This window comes from Sturnus vulgaris, chromosome 1, assembly GCF_052056855.1.
Source record: "Sturnus vulgaris isolate bStuVul1 chromosome 1, bStuVul1.hap1, whole genome shotgun sequence".
NCBI lineage: Eukaryota > Metazoa > Chordata > Aves > Passeriformes > Sturnidae > Sturnus > Sturnus vulgaris.
Genome location: NC_142243.1, coordinates 19,230,070 through 19,245,085, shown reverse-complemented (window position 1 = coordinate 19,245,085; position 15,016 = coordinate 19,230,070). Strand labels below are relative to the sequence as shown.

The 15,016-nt window shown below is 42.6% G+C and overlaps 1 protein-coding gene across 1 annotated transcript in view; it reads left to right on the top strand.

The window, feature by feature from the left end:
• The first annotated feature begins 3,818 nt into the window (after positions 1-3,818).
• The window catches only part of PLXDC2 (plexin domain containing 2), a 249,047-nt gene continuing 237,849 nt past the window's right edge, over positions 3,819-15,016 (top strand). The window contains exon 1 of the mRNA XM_088160730.1: positions 3,819-4,469. Coding sequence (XP_088016856.1) covers positions 4,361-4,469 — 109 coding nt within the window. The 5' untranslated portion in view covers positions 3,819-4,360. The remainder of the gene's footprint in view (positions 4,470-15,016) is intronic.

Below are 15,016 nucleotides of genomic sequence, written 5' to 3'. Positions count from 1 at the left end.
CAAAATCAAAGGCGGCTGCCAGCTGGGCAGCACTCTAAGTTCACAGCTCTAACACCTCCTTTTGACAATACTAAGCCTAATGCCTCAGCCAAATTCCCAATAGCTACACAAATCACCTTCTTGAGCCCTAACCAGTGCAGAGCTCCAAAGGGAGGGAGGTGAATCTCAGTGGCAAACTCACCCCCAGGGATTAAAGGCCATGTGCAGCTTCCATATGTGATACTTATAACATCAAGCTGTGGACTACCTGCTCCATAAGGGTCCCATAATCCATTATGTCCCTGTGTGGACAACTCCTGGCAGACCAAGTATTATTTATGTCTCCAAAATTAATTACATAGATCTTTTTCTCTTGCAGTTGGGAAAGTGGATTATTTGATAGACACCACTCAGTTACAGCAGACAATAGTGATGGTTGTAGTCTGTCTATCAATATGCAGACACAATCCTTTGCAGAATAACAGCAAGTGCAAGTTCACCAAACAGGAAAACTCTCGGTTTTTTTTTCTTAGAAGAGAATATAGACATATTCTCCCCTTTCTCAGGAATGCTGCAACTATCCCTACCAGTTTTTTTTTCCCAAATTAAGCAGAGATATCCTCTCATGACTCCTCAAATGCAAAAGCAGTTATTGTTCCAGGCTAGCACTTGAGTGCAGTTGAGAAGTACCTCTCTTATATCTATCACAGCAGCATAGCTAGGAACATGTTATAAAACACATAGAAAAGAAAGGTTAAAAACTCTGTTTTTCAGACTTGGTTATGCAATAAGGTCAGAAATAGTGTAGGTTGAAAAGGCTATGTTGATACAAAAAACAAAACAAAACAAAACAAAAAGAAACCAAAAAAACCCCAAAACAAGCAAACAAAAAAATTAAAAAAGTAACAAATTCTTAAGTGAGAGCAGGCACTTGCAAACACTATGACAGTAGAACACAATGAACACAGAGAATGTTCCCACCCTTTTTTCCTGAGTGATTGATGTTATAAACAGGGATGGATTACGCAAGAAGAGAAATTATAATGCCATATTCTTGACTGGTAAAACTGGAAGTGTTTTCTTTGATTTCAATGGAACCACTGCTGTTTATGCCACTGCAAGATATATACCTAAGAGAGGTGAGATAATGTGCAAGGATGGTGACAGTATAAAAGCACCTAAGAGTAATGAAAACTTATCACAGGCACCGTGTTCCAAGTAAAAACAGCTCGTCACTTCAGATAGTCTTCAAGAAGTTGTTCTTTCAGTTTTACTTATGCTTTATAAGTAACAACAGATGCATAAACTTTTGTGCTATGAATGCCTTTCCAGCAATGACATGTTGTCATTAATCACTGTAAGATTTACTATTAACTTTCATCTCAGACTTTTTCTCAGTGTAATAAAAAGTCTTGCCTGTACTTTTACACACAATGATACCAAGATAAGCTACGTTCTAATTATGTTTTGTAGTACAAGAAGCACAATGCATACAGACTTCTTTGGAGGATGCAGCTTGTTTTTTTCTGCGGAGAACAAGACATATTGAATTCTGTGACTCTGTACTAACCTTGCAGCAGGCACACTGCAAAACTGTCCCACAACTACACAGAACACAGAAAATTCGCACTGTGGGACCTAGCATGTTGCTGACTTTTATCTATGACTACGTGCTTCAGCTGCCTATCGGCAATCCTTCCCTTTCTTCAGCATGCAATTTCTGTAGTATAAATATGAAGAATTTAAATCTGAAACTATAGGACTGAGAAGGAAAGAACAAATTAAAAAAATTATTTGTCCTAATTCATACTCTGTACTATACATAAGAGGATTGACAAATTATTACTTGTTTTAGCAACATGTAAACTTTTTTCTCAAATCATTAAAATATTTTTTTTAAGATTTACCATAACTTTACAATAATCTCATCTTTATTATTATTTTTAAAGAGGGCAAAAGAAGATGAAAACAGATTATGAAGGTTTTACAGACCTTATTCTCAGCCAATAGTTTTGTAGAAAAACAGCTGAAAGACTGGTCAGCCCTTCTTTAAGACTACCTTTCTAGCCCTTCCAGTAAAGGCCAAAATCTCAAAAATCCTCTCAGCAACTTCAGCAAGACTTTGGGTAAACTGAGCAACCTGACCAACTGTCAAGGAAAAATGTGTTCCAATAGCATGAAGAAACCTCTGTCTTACATTTTCTTTAAGAAGCAGCAATAGCTTTAATATTAACTTGACCAAATGTGCACAAAAGTCTGTGGCATAATCCAGATCACTCGGTATACAAGGTAGCAACACTCCCTGAATCCCCACAGATTTCAACAAGGCCAGGATTTCATTCCTGATCCATAAAATCTCCTGTATTGTTTTCTCTTATATGGAGAATATAGAATACATTTTCTGCAGTTTTTAGCAATACTTGGACTGCTTTTTGCTTTGTTTTGTTTAAGGGTATGTGCAAGAAGCTTGAAACTAGAAAGGCCTGCTATAAACTCAAATATAAACCTCCTTGATAATATCCTCTAGTATCATATTTCAATATACATTGAAAAGATTTAGAAAAGTTCTGCTTATACTTCAAATATATTTCTTATAACAAGGGGTGTTATGCTTTGATTTACACATAAACACATCAATGATTATAGAGCAAGGCATTTACAATGGACCTGATGAATTCTTAATCTCAGGAGCAGCGATAAATTAAAGAAAAATGCGGTCTTGTTACTGGCCGTTCTTTTGTGATTAAGTATTAGTTATCTGCTATGTTTGACATTCTGTAGACCTATTTATTTGATTAATTTAATTGTCGTCCTAATTAATTTAATTATTTGGTAGCAAGTGCTGGGAGGCTGGTGCATTCATGGTTCTCGACATGTTGCTCAGCTGATTACCAGCTCCACAGTTTGCTGAACTGGTAAAAAGCCGCCGCCCGGTCCCCGGTGCCCCTTTCGCTTGTCTGGGTTTGATTGATGTGCCCTCTGCTCGCTTCTGTCTCCGTGCCGTCGTTCACAGATTAATGTAGGGGATCGGATTATTCACGGTGCGTTTAATCAAGCATGTAGATTTTTTTTTTTTTTTTTTTTTTTGCACGGGAGAACCCTCCCAGTCATTGCACTTTTGAAGTGATGAGTGTACATAAACAACTCTTTGGTTTGCGAAGAGAAAGAGAAAATGAAAAGGAGGGGATGGAGGAGTGTGTGTGAAGGGAGGCTGCTTTACCGGAAAACACTGGGAAATTCTGGGGGAGAAGGGAACGGAATTTAGGGGGTTGGGGCGTTACTGCAGTTGTCATCCGCGAAACTGGCGCACGTTTACACAGCAACTTTTGAACAAGCAGGCGGCCTCGGGCCGGGCTCTCCCCGTCCCGCGAAGCTCCGGCGGGCCCGGGGGTCTCCGTGCCGACCCCGTCCGCGCTCCCCCGCCCTCGCCGTGAGCGGAGGCTGGGGGCGCTCCGGGAGCCGTGCGGGGGCCAGGCGCGGGCCCGGCCGCGCCTCCCGGGACCGCCGAGCGGAGCGCGGCCCCGCGGCAGCGCCGGCACGGACGGGGAAGCCCCGGCGCCTGCGCCCCGCCGCGCTCTGCGGAGGGGGCGGGGGGCAGAGCGCGGCGGCGGCCGGGACCGGCCTCAGGCGAGCCCCCTGCCCTGCCCTGCCCTGCCCGCACTTGCGCGGGTGAGCTGCGGGCCGGGGGAGCGCCCGCCCCGCGCCGCTGCCCTCGGCCCCGCACCAGCGCCGCCGACCGAGAAAACCTCCCCGAAAGAGAGAGAGAGAACTTGTTCGTCCGTCCCCGCCTGCCTCCCCGCCGCCCGCGCATCCTCTCCCGCGGCGCATCTGCCCGCCCTCCGGGTCCGGCTCTCCCCGTGCTCGGGGGCCGCTCCGCTGGCTCCGGCTGGAACGTTTGCCCGCTCGTTTCCCTCGGAGCGGTTTAGTCGGTAGCGGTACACCGAGGAGAGGCTCCGTCCCTCGGGCACCCTGCCTCACCCTGCGGGGGAAGGGAGCTGGGTGGGGGCAAGCCAGAAAGGGAGGATCTCAGTGGCTCTCCTAAAATCTATCAGCAGGCTGCGAGGAGGGAAGAGTTTGGCACTTCGCAGCGAGGCTGGGCTTGTTTTCCCTAGCGGTGATGCCGCTGGACTGAGAGCGGCGCGGCCGCGCGAGTTAGGGGGACGGAGCTCCCTCCACCTCCTTCCAGCGCCCCCCAGACCCGGTCCAGCGCCTTCAGCCCCAGCGGCTCGTCCGTGCCGCCCCAGTGTATGAGCGCTGCTCCGAGCACAGGGCTGCTCGGCGCCTGCTAGCGCTGCTCTCCGCCCCCCCCGGACTTCCCCAGCACCGACGAGGAGCGGCGAGCACCCCGCACCCGGAGAGTTGTCTCGGCAGGCTCCGTGCTATGGCGAGGCTGCGGAGAAGCAAACTAGCCGCTGGATTTCTATTACTTTTCCAGTGCCTGAGCGAGCGCTGCCAGCTCGCCGGCGGGGAGACGCCGAGGCAGAGCCGCGGTAAGCGAGGCCGGTACCTGCCGGGCGGGGCCGGCCCGGGTTCTCCGCGGAGCCCGGGGCAGCGCGGCGGGACCGGGACCGGGGTCGGGGTCGGGTCTGGGGCCGGGCCGCCTCCGCAGCCCCCGCGGTGTGGGCTCTGCCGGCCGCTCCACGGGCCGCGTACCCGGAGAGGGCAAACGCCGCTCGGGGCTGGCTCCCCCCTCCTCCCGGGAGAGGCCCGGGGTCCCGGCTTCTCATCCTTCCCTACCCGGGCTTCTCCGGAAAGAGCTCTCTATGACTTCATTTCTTATTTTAATGAGAACTCGGGACTTTCCTCCTTTAGTGAATTTGCCCCGCGATCACTGGGCGCCGGTGTTGCTCCCCTTCGCGGGGTCCCCGGAGCCTCCTTCCCAGCCATGCACGAGAGCCGGGAAGGGAGGGACGGAGCCCCGGAGTCCCCGGGAGAGGCGCCCCGACAGCCTCCCCCTCCCCGCCGGGGCCCCCTGCTCTCCCGGCAGCGAGCCGTGGAGGGATGGCAAAGTTTCCCTGCAGATCCTGCCTGGGAGAGCTAGCGGGCACTCTCCTCCCCCGCGGAAGTCAGTAGCTTGCAGCCTTCCCTGGAAACTGGGCGTTGAGAGAAGGAGAAAGATAAAGGAAGAAGCCCCAGGGGCCGTGGGACCTGTTCGTTCGGAGCAAGAGGCTCTGTTGCCTAAGTTTGCTTGTGAAGTATCAGGGTGCTCTTGTCAGTCCTTCTCGGAGACACCTGTTAATGCGTGACACACGGCACCTGTAGTGCTTTCTCTTGGGCCACTGTTTCCCACAGCATGGGGTTCCCTTTTGATCGCTAAAGCCTTCTGTATCCTGCATTCCTGTGCTGTGGAGGGGAAAGCTGCTAAAGGAAATCTTGGCACATTTGCGGATAGTGAGAAAAGTCGTGGGGTTTGTGTGTCGGGGGACCTTTGTGCAGCAGATTCTGGCTTACAGGTATTTTCAAAAACTGTGTATTCGAAATACCAGCTAGATTGTTATCAGATGGAACACGCCCACTGCCTTCCCTGCTGCAACAGAACTGCCCCTTCTTCCTTTCCTTAAAGGTTTGATACAAGTGTGAAAAGTTTTGTGGTCGCTGTGTAACTGACCCGAACAACAGGGACTGGGTAGTTTTTGTTTTTTAATGTCCAGTGAGATTATGCGCTAGACAGAGCGGGAGTTTCCCGGGCAGGGGCCTACCACTGGCTTTCGGAATTGCTAAACGACGGGGTAGCTCAGCAGGTTGCCGGGGCTCACATGTCACTTGGGGCCAAAGGGAAAATCCAGGGGGAGAGTTTTCATGTACTGCTGCAAACCCCATGTTGCTACACTCAGGGCTGTAGGCAACAAATGTTGGTATTTGTTAATGTTAGTTATAAGGGGGAAAAAAAAATGTGTAGTGGTGATATTAGAAAAAGAGAATTGCAATCTTGTGTGGTAGTGGACTGTACTCACAAAGTTTATTATCTTCCAGCCAATGTATCCAGACAATAAGATGTTAGTGCTGACTAAATGAAGTAAAATTTGTCAGTGGGCAAAAAACCACCGCACATCCCTGATTTAGGCTATTAGGTTATAGTAGTCATCAATGTCTGTACCAGGAGATGCTAAATAGGAGGTTTACCAGTGGATTATTTATTCATAAATTGCTTAATAATGTTTTGTGTCTTCCTGAATGTGATATGAAGTAGGAAGGAGGTTATAATCAGCAAATATTATTTTGGTATTCAATACATTCTGAAGAAAATATAGCAAGTAGTTGTTTTCTTCAAGTAGCAAGATGGGCCATCTGAAGTCAGTTTTGACATCTAGATTTTTATAACTTTGGCATCTTTTCCGTAGTTCTTGATTTAAAAATCTATATTATGACAGTAATAATTAAATGTAATTTTCAAAATCAGAGTTTTATTTCCTTGTTTGTTTGCTTCTTTGTAATACTGCAGCTATTTGGGAAAAAGGAAAAAAAAAGCAATGATGGACCATGTCTTATCAGTGAGAAGAGGAAAAATATGTAAAGTCAGAAATTCAAGTTCAGGTTTTGTGAGTCAAAATGAAAAAAGTGATGTTTTGAAGTTTTACTTTATTTAGCACCTGCTGTATCCCTTTGGATCAGCCCAGATAAAACCTTTAAAGAATTAAAGAATAAATATTTGAGGTAGCTTCAAATTCTTAAGGGAATGCTGTTTTTACCTTTTTTGTCAAATGCTCAGTAACAAAACACCTTTTTGAAAATAAATGGAAAAGCAGTACCAAGAAATAGAAACATGTAGTAAGCGCTGGCAGAGCTGGAGCCGGGGAGGATTTCTGAGGATGCCACCAAAGGGATACGCTCTGATTTCAACAGAGATGGGGAAAAAAATGCAGAGGCGTTTTTTGCCAGCTCGTTAGAATTATCTTACCGCAGAAAATCAGGTCGGACCAATTCAAGTGAAATAATTTTCTGGGCATGCCGGAACTTACCTGGCTGCCCCTGGGGGTTTCTAAACCCAGGCTTTGGTGCCAGGGTGCGAGGCTGCGCTGGCCGGAGCGGGGCTGGCCCCGCCAGAGGGCGCAGCGGCGCCCGCGCACGGCCCGGCTCCCTTCCAGCATCCGTCTGTCCATCCCTCCCTCCGTCTGTCCATCCCTCCATCCCTCCCTCCGTCTGTCCATCCCTCCATCCCTCCCTCTCTCCATCCCTCCCTCCGTCTGTCCATCCCTCCATCCCTCCCTCCTTCCGTTTGTCCCTCCATCCCTCCCTTCGTCTGTCCATCCCTCCATCCATCCCTCCCTCCGTCTATCCATCCCTCTGCCCCCCTGCCCCTGGGCCCGCGCAGAACTTTCCTTTTGATGACAAAAATGCTAAAAATCCAGGACGGAGGTCCTTAAACAGCGATGTTTGTGTGTATGTGTGTTTTACAGTAGCCAAACTGAGTATGACATGAATTAAGCGAAGTGAAACAGACAGTCTCCTGAAAGCTCGCAAAACAATTAAGGCTCCCAGTTGTGTAAGTGAGGGCTCACTGTTGAAGTGCTGCCACACAGTCTTGAAAGTGTCTGCAAAGTTCTTTTGCAAATGTCATCAGTCAGAATTAGGAGGCTGTTACTGTAATTTTTACTCTGTCAAAGTATGTTCCAGAATCCTGATATAATTTATATTCGTTGGACTTCTACTGTCTCCAGACATCAGCATTCAGAGTGGGGGTAAAATTATTTTTATAGGATAAACTGCTATTAAGGAGTGTTTATTTTGCATTTATCTACTGCTGAAATAGTAACATTTTGTATATTGCCTGAGTTTTACTCTGTTAAAAAAAATTTAAAATCCATAACTAAGACCAAACTTTCATCATAGTACTTCAGGAACTTTGGCTTTTATCTTAGAAGTAGCAAAAGAAATACAAGATTAGAAATATGTATATCAGGTATATTTTTTCTGTTAGCATTTAAGTATATATTTTTTTCTGTAGTTGATATGTAAACAGGGACTATTTGACAGCAAATCCTATTTGCATGTCAAATATATTTTACTAATATTTCTGTCTAAAGTAATAATCTTTTTTTTTGTTAATTTTCATACTGCTTCTTCCTCTTTTTTGGTGCTTTTTGTTTTTGTCATTTCCTCTGAAAGAGTGGTTTGAAATAGTGCTAGTAAATAGTGGATAAATTAAGACTATAAATGAGGTTGACATAGGTCTTAAATTCAGTTTTATAGAAACTCATTTCCACAGATTTAGAGTAAGATCAATACTCATAGTTCATTGAAAGTTTAAAAACCCCTTGGGAAAAAGTGTTTTTGTTTGGCTCTGAATATTCCTGTTCAGAGTTTATATCCTCATGCAGGCTCCTAAACCCCAGCAAATAGTTGACTCATATTAGGTTTTGTCTGAGATGTAACTTGGAGCTGATGATAAATGACAGGAGAGCTATCTCTCTACACTGTAAACAAATGTAGTTGATGAAGAAAAGGTCTTTATAATTTGAAAAAGTTTTTTGTCCGGTCAAAAATTTATTAGCAACACATACAGGCCATTTAGAGCAAAATCTTGTGACATCTACTGCCTTACTGAATACCAGATTCCTCTAAAAAATGTAGTTCAGGAAGGCTGTTTCCTTTCAAAGAAGAGACTCTTGAGACCATGAAGGAGGTAGATGAAGAAATGCATAATGTCAGGTGATGAGAGACTCCCTGAGGAGAATAGTCACAGACCTTAGTATTTTTCATTAAGGACTTTTTGGCAAATTTTGGTGGAGCAGTGCTGCAGGTCCCTACACCTGCACAGACCTCAGGAGACAGAGCTTTGGACCTGAAATTTGTGTTTCCTTCAGGACTGCTATGCAGTGATGCGCAGAAAGTTGCTATGCTTTGAAGTATACCAAATACAGTTATCACATGCTCTGTTGTATCCTACTGGTTTATCTCCACAAAGGAGCTAAAAATATCATATTAAAATAAATAAAAAAATAAAAGCATAATTTGACCCTGCTCTTTATAAAAGTCATTATGGTTTCATTGGACTGTGTGAATTACTGCACAGTCCTACTGCTTGTAACCTTAAAAGCCCTGGAAAAAAGAAATCTCTGTAGCATACCCAGTTTCAAAACTTACCAAGGCTGCAGTCTGTTAGTCTGAGAGCACAGCTGGGGTCACTGGTATTTTGCATTTCCAGTGTGGTTCATGCTTCCTAGGAAAAATGCATACCAATGGAATTTAAGGCAGCCATGGTTAATGTAATCTCTCCTGAGGACTCTCTGCAGAGGGAACAAAGTTAATTTGATGGGAGCATTTACGATCCAGTACAAGGAAATGCTGCAAGCTTGCCAGCAGTGTGGAATTCTATCCAACTTCTGGGTTTGATGAGGGCTGAGCTGGGAGTGTTAATGCAGTGCAATTGGCAGATGCTGTATTTACTAAACTGGAGAATTGCATAATCACAACAGGAACAAGAAGAACCTATGAGTTTACTTTCTGTGGAGCAGTATGCAGAGGCCATGCTAAGTGCACACGAGGATTGTTTTTGGTTGTGGCTTCTCAGAAATGACCATAAGACTTTGCCCTGGAGTAACGTCTGTGAGTGCTGGGTGCTGTGTCTCATCATGGAACACTTCCTCTGCTTTCTCCTCTTTTCTTTTTTTCCATCCAACCAATAAACTTAACTTCAGTTAGCACTCCTTGCAGTCAGCATTGAACAGTCAGTTGTGCTAAGTGTCTGGGTTTGAAAGAGGGTTTGTGAAACCTGTTCATCTCCCTCAACCAAAGGGGGGCAGCGTGTTGGAGTGTGTTTCTGAGTTGGATTTTACCCAACCTTCTGAAACAGGCAAATGGAGCAGGTTCTGAGGCCAGACCCCAGGTCAGGCATGGTGCTTGAGTTGAACACACAGTTTCAATATTAGCATCTCGATGGGGTGATACATCAAGAGAAATGTGAGGATTGTTATGAAGATGGGTACAAGACATCACAAGGATGGTGCATGTGCTCTACTCAACCATGGTAAGATCCCAAGAGGCATATTTTCTTCAGTTTCAAACACTGCACTGAAAGAAATATATGGACTAATTGAGGACTGTCATGTGAAGGGAAAATGAAAGAACACTGCTATAGAGAAAAAAACTAAGAGATGACATGGTAACAATCATAAAGTGTGTAAAAGGCTTCCACAGAGGAGAGAATAACTTGTCTTCAGTAGCAACTAATGACTAAAATTGCAGCAAGGCAGACTCCTATATGACAAGGCTAAAGGAAAATATTATCTATGAGTAGTCTCCATCACTGGAACAGGTTAGATAAACATATGTCCAAAATGTCACTCTGTCAAAAAAGGCAGCTGTTCCTGCCTTGGAGCAAATGGCTGGACAATGTGACCTTTCTAGGTCTCACCCAGCTATTTGGAATCATTCTGTGTGGATAGCTTTAAGTACACAGGGGCTCACCTTGAACTCTGCAGCTAGATAAAACACAAGCATGAATTCCAGTGCTCACATAGATTGAGGCTTCTATTTCTCATTTCCAATGATATACATGGCTTTAATGTGATTTAAACATACACTTTCTGTGGCTATGGATAAGTTAGGGACATTTAAAAGGTTGATTTAGTTAGTGTTCTTATGTCATGAAATAAAGCTTTTAAAATCAGATTTTGTTCTTACTTGTTTAGAACTTTTACCTTTTAATATGAACACTGTCTAGGTTCCATTATAAGCAGATAATTTTTTTAAAGATATTCTCATAGTGACTTTTTTGGTCTTTAGGCAGAATCATTTATCTCATGCCATTTTGTTCAGTGTACAATCCTTGACATGAATAGGAAGAGTTCCACAAAGGGAATATATAAACCTTTCCATTTAACCTTTCTCTGGCAGTGTTGCAAATATATGTTGTGTCAGAGTTGATGGTAGGATCTCCGTTCCTTTGCTTTATAGATGTAATTGAACTGTGTCAAAGAGCTGTTTATGTTTCAGGGATGCAATGCCATTTATACTATTTACTGCAGCTTTCCTTAACTGCTGTCATAGGGCACATTCTCTTGGAAGTTTCAGCTGCATTTAGTAGCAGAATAGGATGCAGTGGTTACCCAGTAATAAGCACTTAAATTTGTATTTAATTTTTTTCTTCTATTCTTGCATTACCCTTTTTCCCCCCTTTAGTCATAATTTACAAACTGCATCTCTAATGAATAATTGCATCTTTTCTTCTCACAAGAGTTGCTACTAGGTTGGTTGTTAAAGGTATCATCCATTGTAAATTCAGTGTTTTCTAAAGGGTGAAGTGTTAAAGTTCGTTCATCACTATGCAGATTCTTCTTTTATGAGTCAGCAGCTGAACTAAAAATCCATTGGAAAACGTGATCTTGGCCTCCATAGAGAACTGGGAGCTGGCATGAGTCCTTTTTGCCATAGTTGCTCCAGGATATTCTCCAGCTGCATGTTTCTGTTTTCCTGGGTGGGTTAAAAGGCTCTCCATTCGAATTTGCAAGCAAATCAGTGTGCCTTTGCAATTCAACCTCACCCCCCCGGGACAGAAACCCAAGGCCCTCTGTGAGGAACTTCTTTGTGGCAGAACAGGTTTCAGAGTTCCTGGGTCCATCCTGAATCTCCTCCTTGCCCTTCCTGCTTGTTTCAGAGATTGCTCCCTCCTCACTTGCACTGCTTCAGTAGCTGGTTGGCCATTGTTGGCCATGCTCTAGGTCAGATGGATCAGACCTGTTCCTGTTAGTCAAGTGGGATTTAAAAAAGAGAGAGAGAAACAGAAAAGACTGCATTTCAGAAGAGGTAGTAGAGGTGAAAATAAAATTATAAGGAAGATTCATGTAGTATTTTGAAACCTCTGAGCATTATAAATCCTCTTAGAACAATATAAGAACTCTGGAAAAGTAGAATAGCTGAATTGTGTTCAATCCTACCAAGTGTTATGTAGGTTTAGTCAAAAAAAAGTTCAAAGAAAAAATGGTTGAAATTGGAATATTATGTCAAAGTTGACATGCTCTTGTTAAGTATTTCACTGACAAGTGACAAAACAAGTAGTTATGAGATTCTTGTTTTGATGATGATAACATTTCAAATTTTGCATTTTGACCTTTAGCATAGAATTTTTGTATTATATATAAACATAATTAAAAAGCACTTTGATTTGAAGTTTATGTGTTTGTATATTTACATATTTTTCATTTAATTTCCTACAACAAACATTGACTATTCACTTTTAATCTGAATAAGATCAAAATTTTAATGAGGGTGGAAATTAACTTTCTAGCAATCTCTAATTGAGACTTATTGTTGTTGAGAATTTGGCTATGTAAGCCCTGTAGGAGCAGGGAATTTTCTCTTGTAAAAAACCTTACTTTTATTTGATGACAGGAAAGGTGAGAATGACAGAAAAGAACAGTTTTCTTGATCATCCAGCTAGGGTTTTGGAGTTTTAGGTTTTTAAGTTTATAGTATATTTCTCTTTCAGGTTGCTTCTTGGTTAATAAGATACATGAGGCAACACAATTAAAAGAGAGCACATTTTTCAGATTGCAGCTGCTGTAAAGATAATAGATTTATGTTTTACCTTCAGTGAAGGTATTTATGGGCTAGGAGTTTAGCATTTGGTGTACTGCAGAAACCTGACCTCAATATCAACACAATTTATTACTGATTCCAATTTAAACTTATATATACACTGATCTAAATTGTAGTCTTAAATTAAATGGTTAGCATGAATCATCATTATAGATTGTCATCAGTTCTGGTTTCCATTTACTTTTTATTATGTCTGTTATTAATATTATTTTAAGAAAAGTTTATATGAATTAAGAATGTGTAATGCAATGCTTTTTAGTTTAGGATGCAAATTCTACAAAATTTAATAATTGAAATGTACAGTCGTAGACTGTGGAAATACGCAGTTTTCATGTTTACATTCAGCCACAGAAACCCAAAGGGTTCTTTCCCCTGTTAAACATCACACTAAGCAATAAGATACTTGCTTTCAGTTTTGCTAATGTTAATGAATTTTCCCTTCCCAAACCTTTCCTACAAGCTGTTGGAGACATTTCTATCTTTCCAATGCACAAACTGTATAATAACAGTAGTAAGTTGTCCAAACAATTTCTCACCTAGGACAACATAGCTAAGAAGGGATTACTTAAGTCAGCAAGTATTTCCTTGAGGTGAGAAGCAGTTGTGTCATGAAAGTCTGTTCCACAAGCCCCCATGCACCACAGGCCATCAGTAATGTGCTTCACTTTAACAACCTTTGGGCATGTATGTGATAAAACTGCAGCAGACCCCAGTATCATGTGCCACAGAATGTAATGAGGGCATTGAGTTTGCGTTTCTCTAGCAGCAAAAAAAGAAAAAAAATTTAATTCTAGCATGTTTTGTTTGAAGGCTTGTTGGTCTTTATCTGTTTTTGCTTAGCCTGTTATTCCATTTATTTTTTGACTTCATATGCTTGACTTTTTCGGCCCCTGTTTTATTTCATGCACAATTACATGGACAATGATTGCAGAGTTGGTAACACTGGTTTTGATTCAATTCAGAGCCATTTTCTGAATAGCATTAATGACCTGCAAAATTACTCTTCTTAGAGAAAACCTGTCCATTTAAATGGAGGAAAGAAACTTTTTTTGTCTTTTGTCAGCCTCCTGAGCCCACTCCATACACCTGGAAAGCAGCAGTGTTTAAAAGGAGGAGGGATTATTCTGCACCTCAGCTGAGATGCCTGAGGGTTGCCATTCATATTGTGTTGTACTGCAAGCTTGGATCCAGCTTGTGTTCTTAATTTTGTTTAGGTGCTTTAATGTTGAATCTCAGATTTTGATTCCCATCACTTGTCAGCTAGCAATTTGTATGCTCTACTTCTCCACTGCTGTTTTCAGACCACACTTGTCTTAAAGCTTGCTTGATTATTCCCAGAATCATAGATATTTGCTTTCTATTCATGGTTTTCTTACTATTGGAAGACCTTGTAGAAGTCAGGTAATATCCTAGTTTTATGAATAAGAAGGTGGTTTTAAAAAGTGATATCTTTGCCAAAATTAAAGATTCCTCGTTTGTGTTCCAAAGTATGAGTTGAATTTTTCTACAGTAGCAGATCTTTTGAGTTTCCCCTTGTTTCTTCAAATTCAGGGGTGTAGTTTCTCTCTGCATTCCTATCCTTCAGTTCCCTAATCTCAGATTTTAAATCCCAGTCAGACCTCTGATCAAGTAACCTGTCTGTCTGGTCAAAAAAAATCGATTAGAGTTGACCAAAGGCTCTGATTAGTGCAGAGACCGCAAGGCTTAGTCTTGGACTGCTGTAGATTTTGCCATTTCTCATATTCCATTCTTCACTCAGGCTTGCATCAGGAGAGGGTTTTTTTCTCTCAGCTGTTTATATAACATATCCCAAACTGCAGCATTTTATAGTCTAGTGTGATAAATTCTTTTCCTGAACACAAGCATGTCTGAAGGATAGACAAACGGAGAAATACTGGGTCAGATTTCTGCCTGTTGGCACTTTGACAACTTGAAAAGACTGTGTCCAAATATTTTTGGTTTTGCCATTGAGTTCTTGGAGAGATGAGAACGATGGTGTTCCACAAACTGTAAAGTGATTTTTCCTGTAATTAAACTTTAAAAATAACAATCCAGATTCAGAAATTGCTAGTCAGAAGGAAGAATTTCAAAACACTCAGTTTAAAACCCTGCTGACCAGAATGCTTTGATTGCTCAAAAAGTTTTTCATCCTAAGAAAACAATCATTGCAAGATATAGATTATTATTTTGCCTTGATAAATATGATAGCAGCCTTTACTGGGACTGTATCTTCGTGACCTTTTAAGGAAAAAGATTATTGACAAATGGTCTATAACACGTGTATGTACACATTGTCCGTGTACAATACTGTGCCTCTGATGCTATAAATCATGCTGAAGTTTCCTGTAGAGTAAGAATCTTGCTGAAAAAAAGAACTGATAGATCAGCAGACTGGTGCCTTTCAGCATGTGCTGTTTTATCACTGATGGTGGGTTTTGTTTGTTCTGCAGAAACAGTGGTAAGTTTAAAAAGCTGTTGTTCTCATCTTGCAAAGTATATG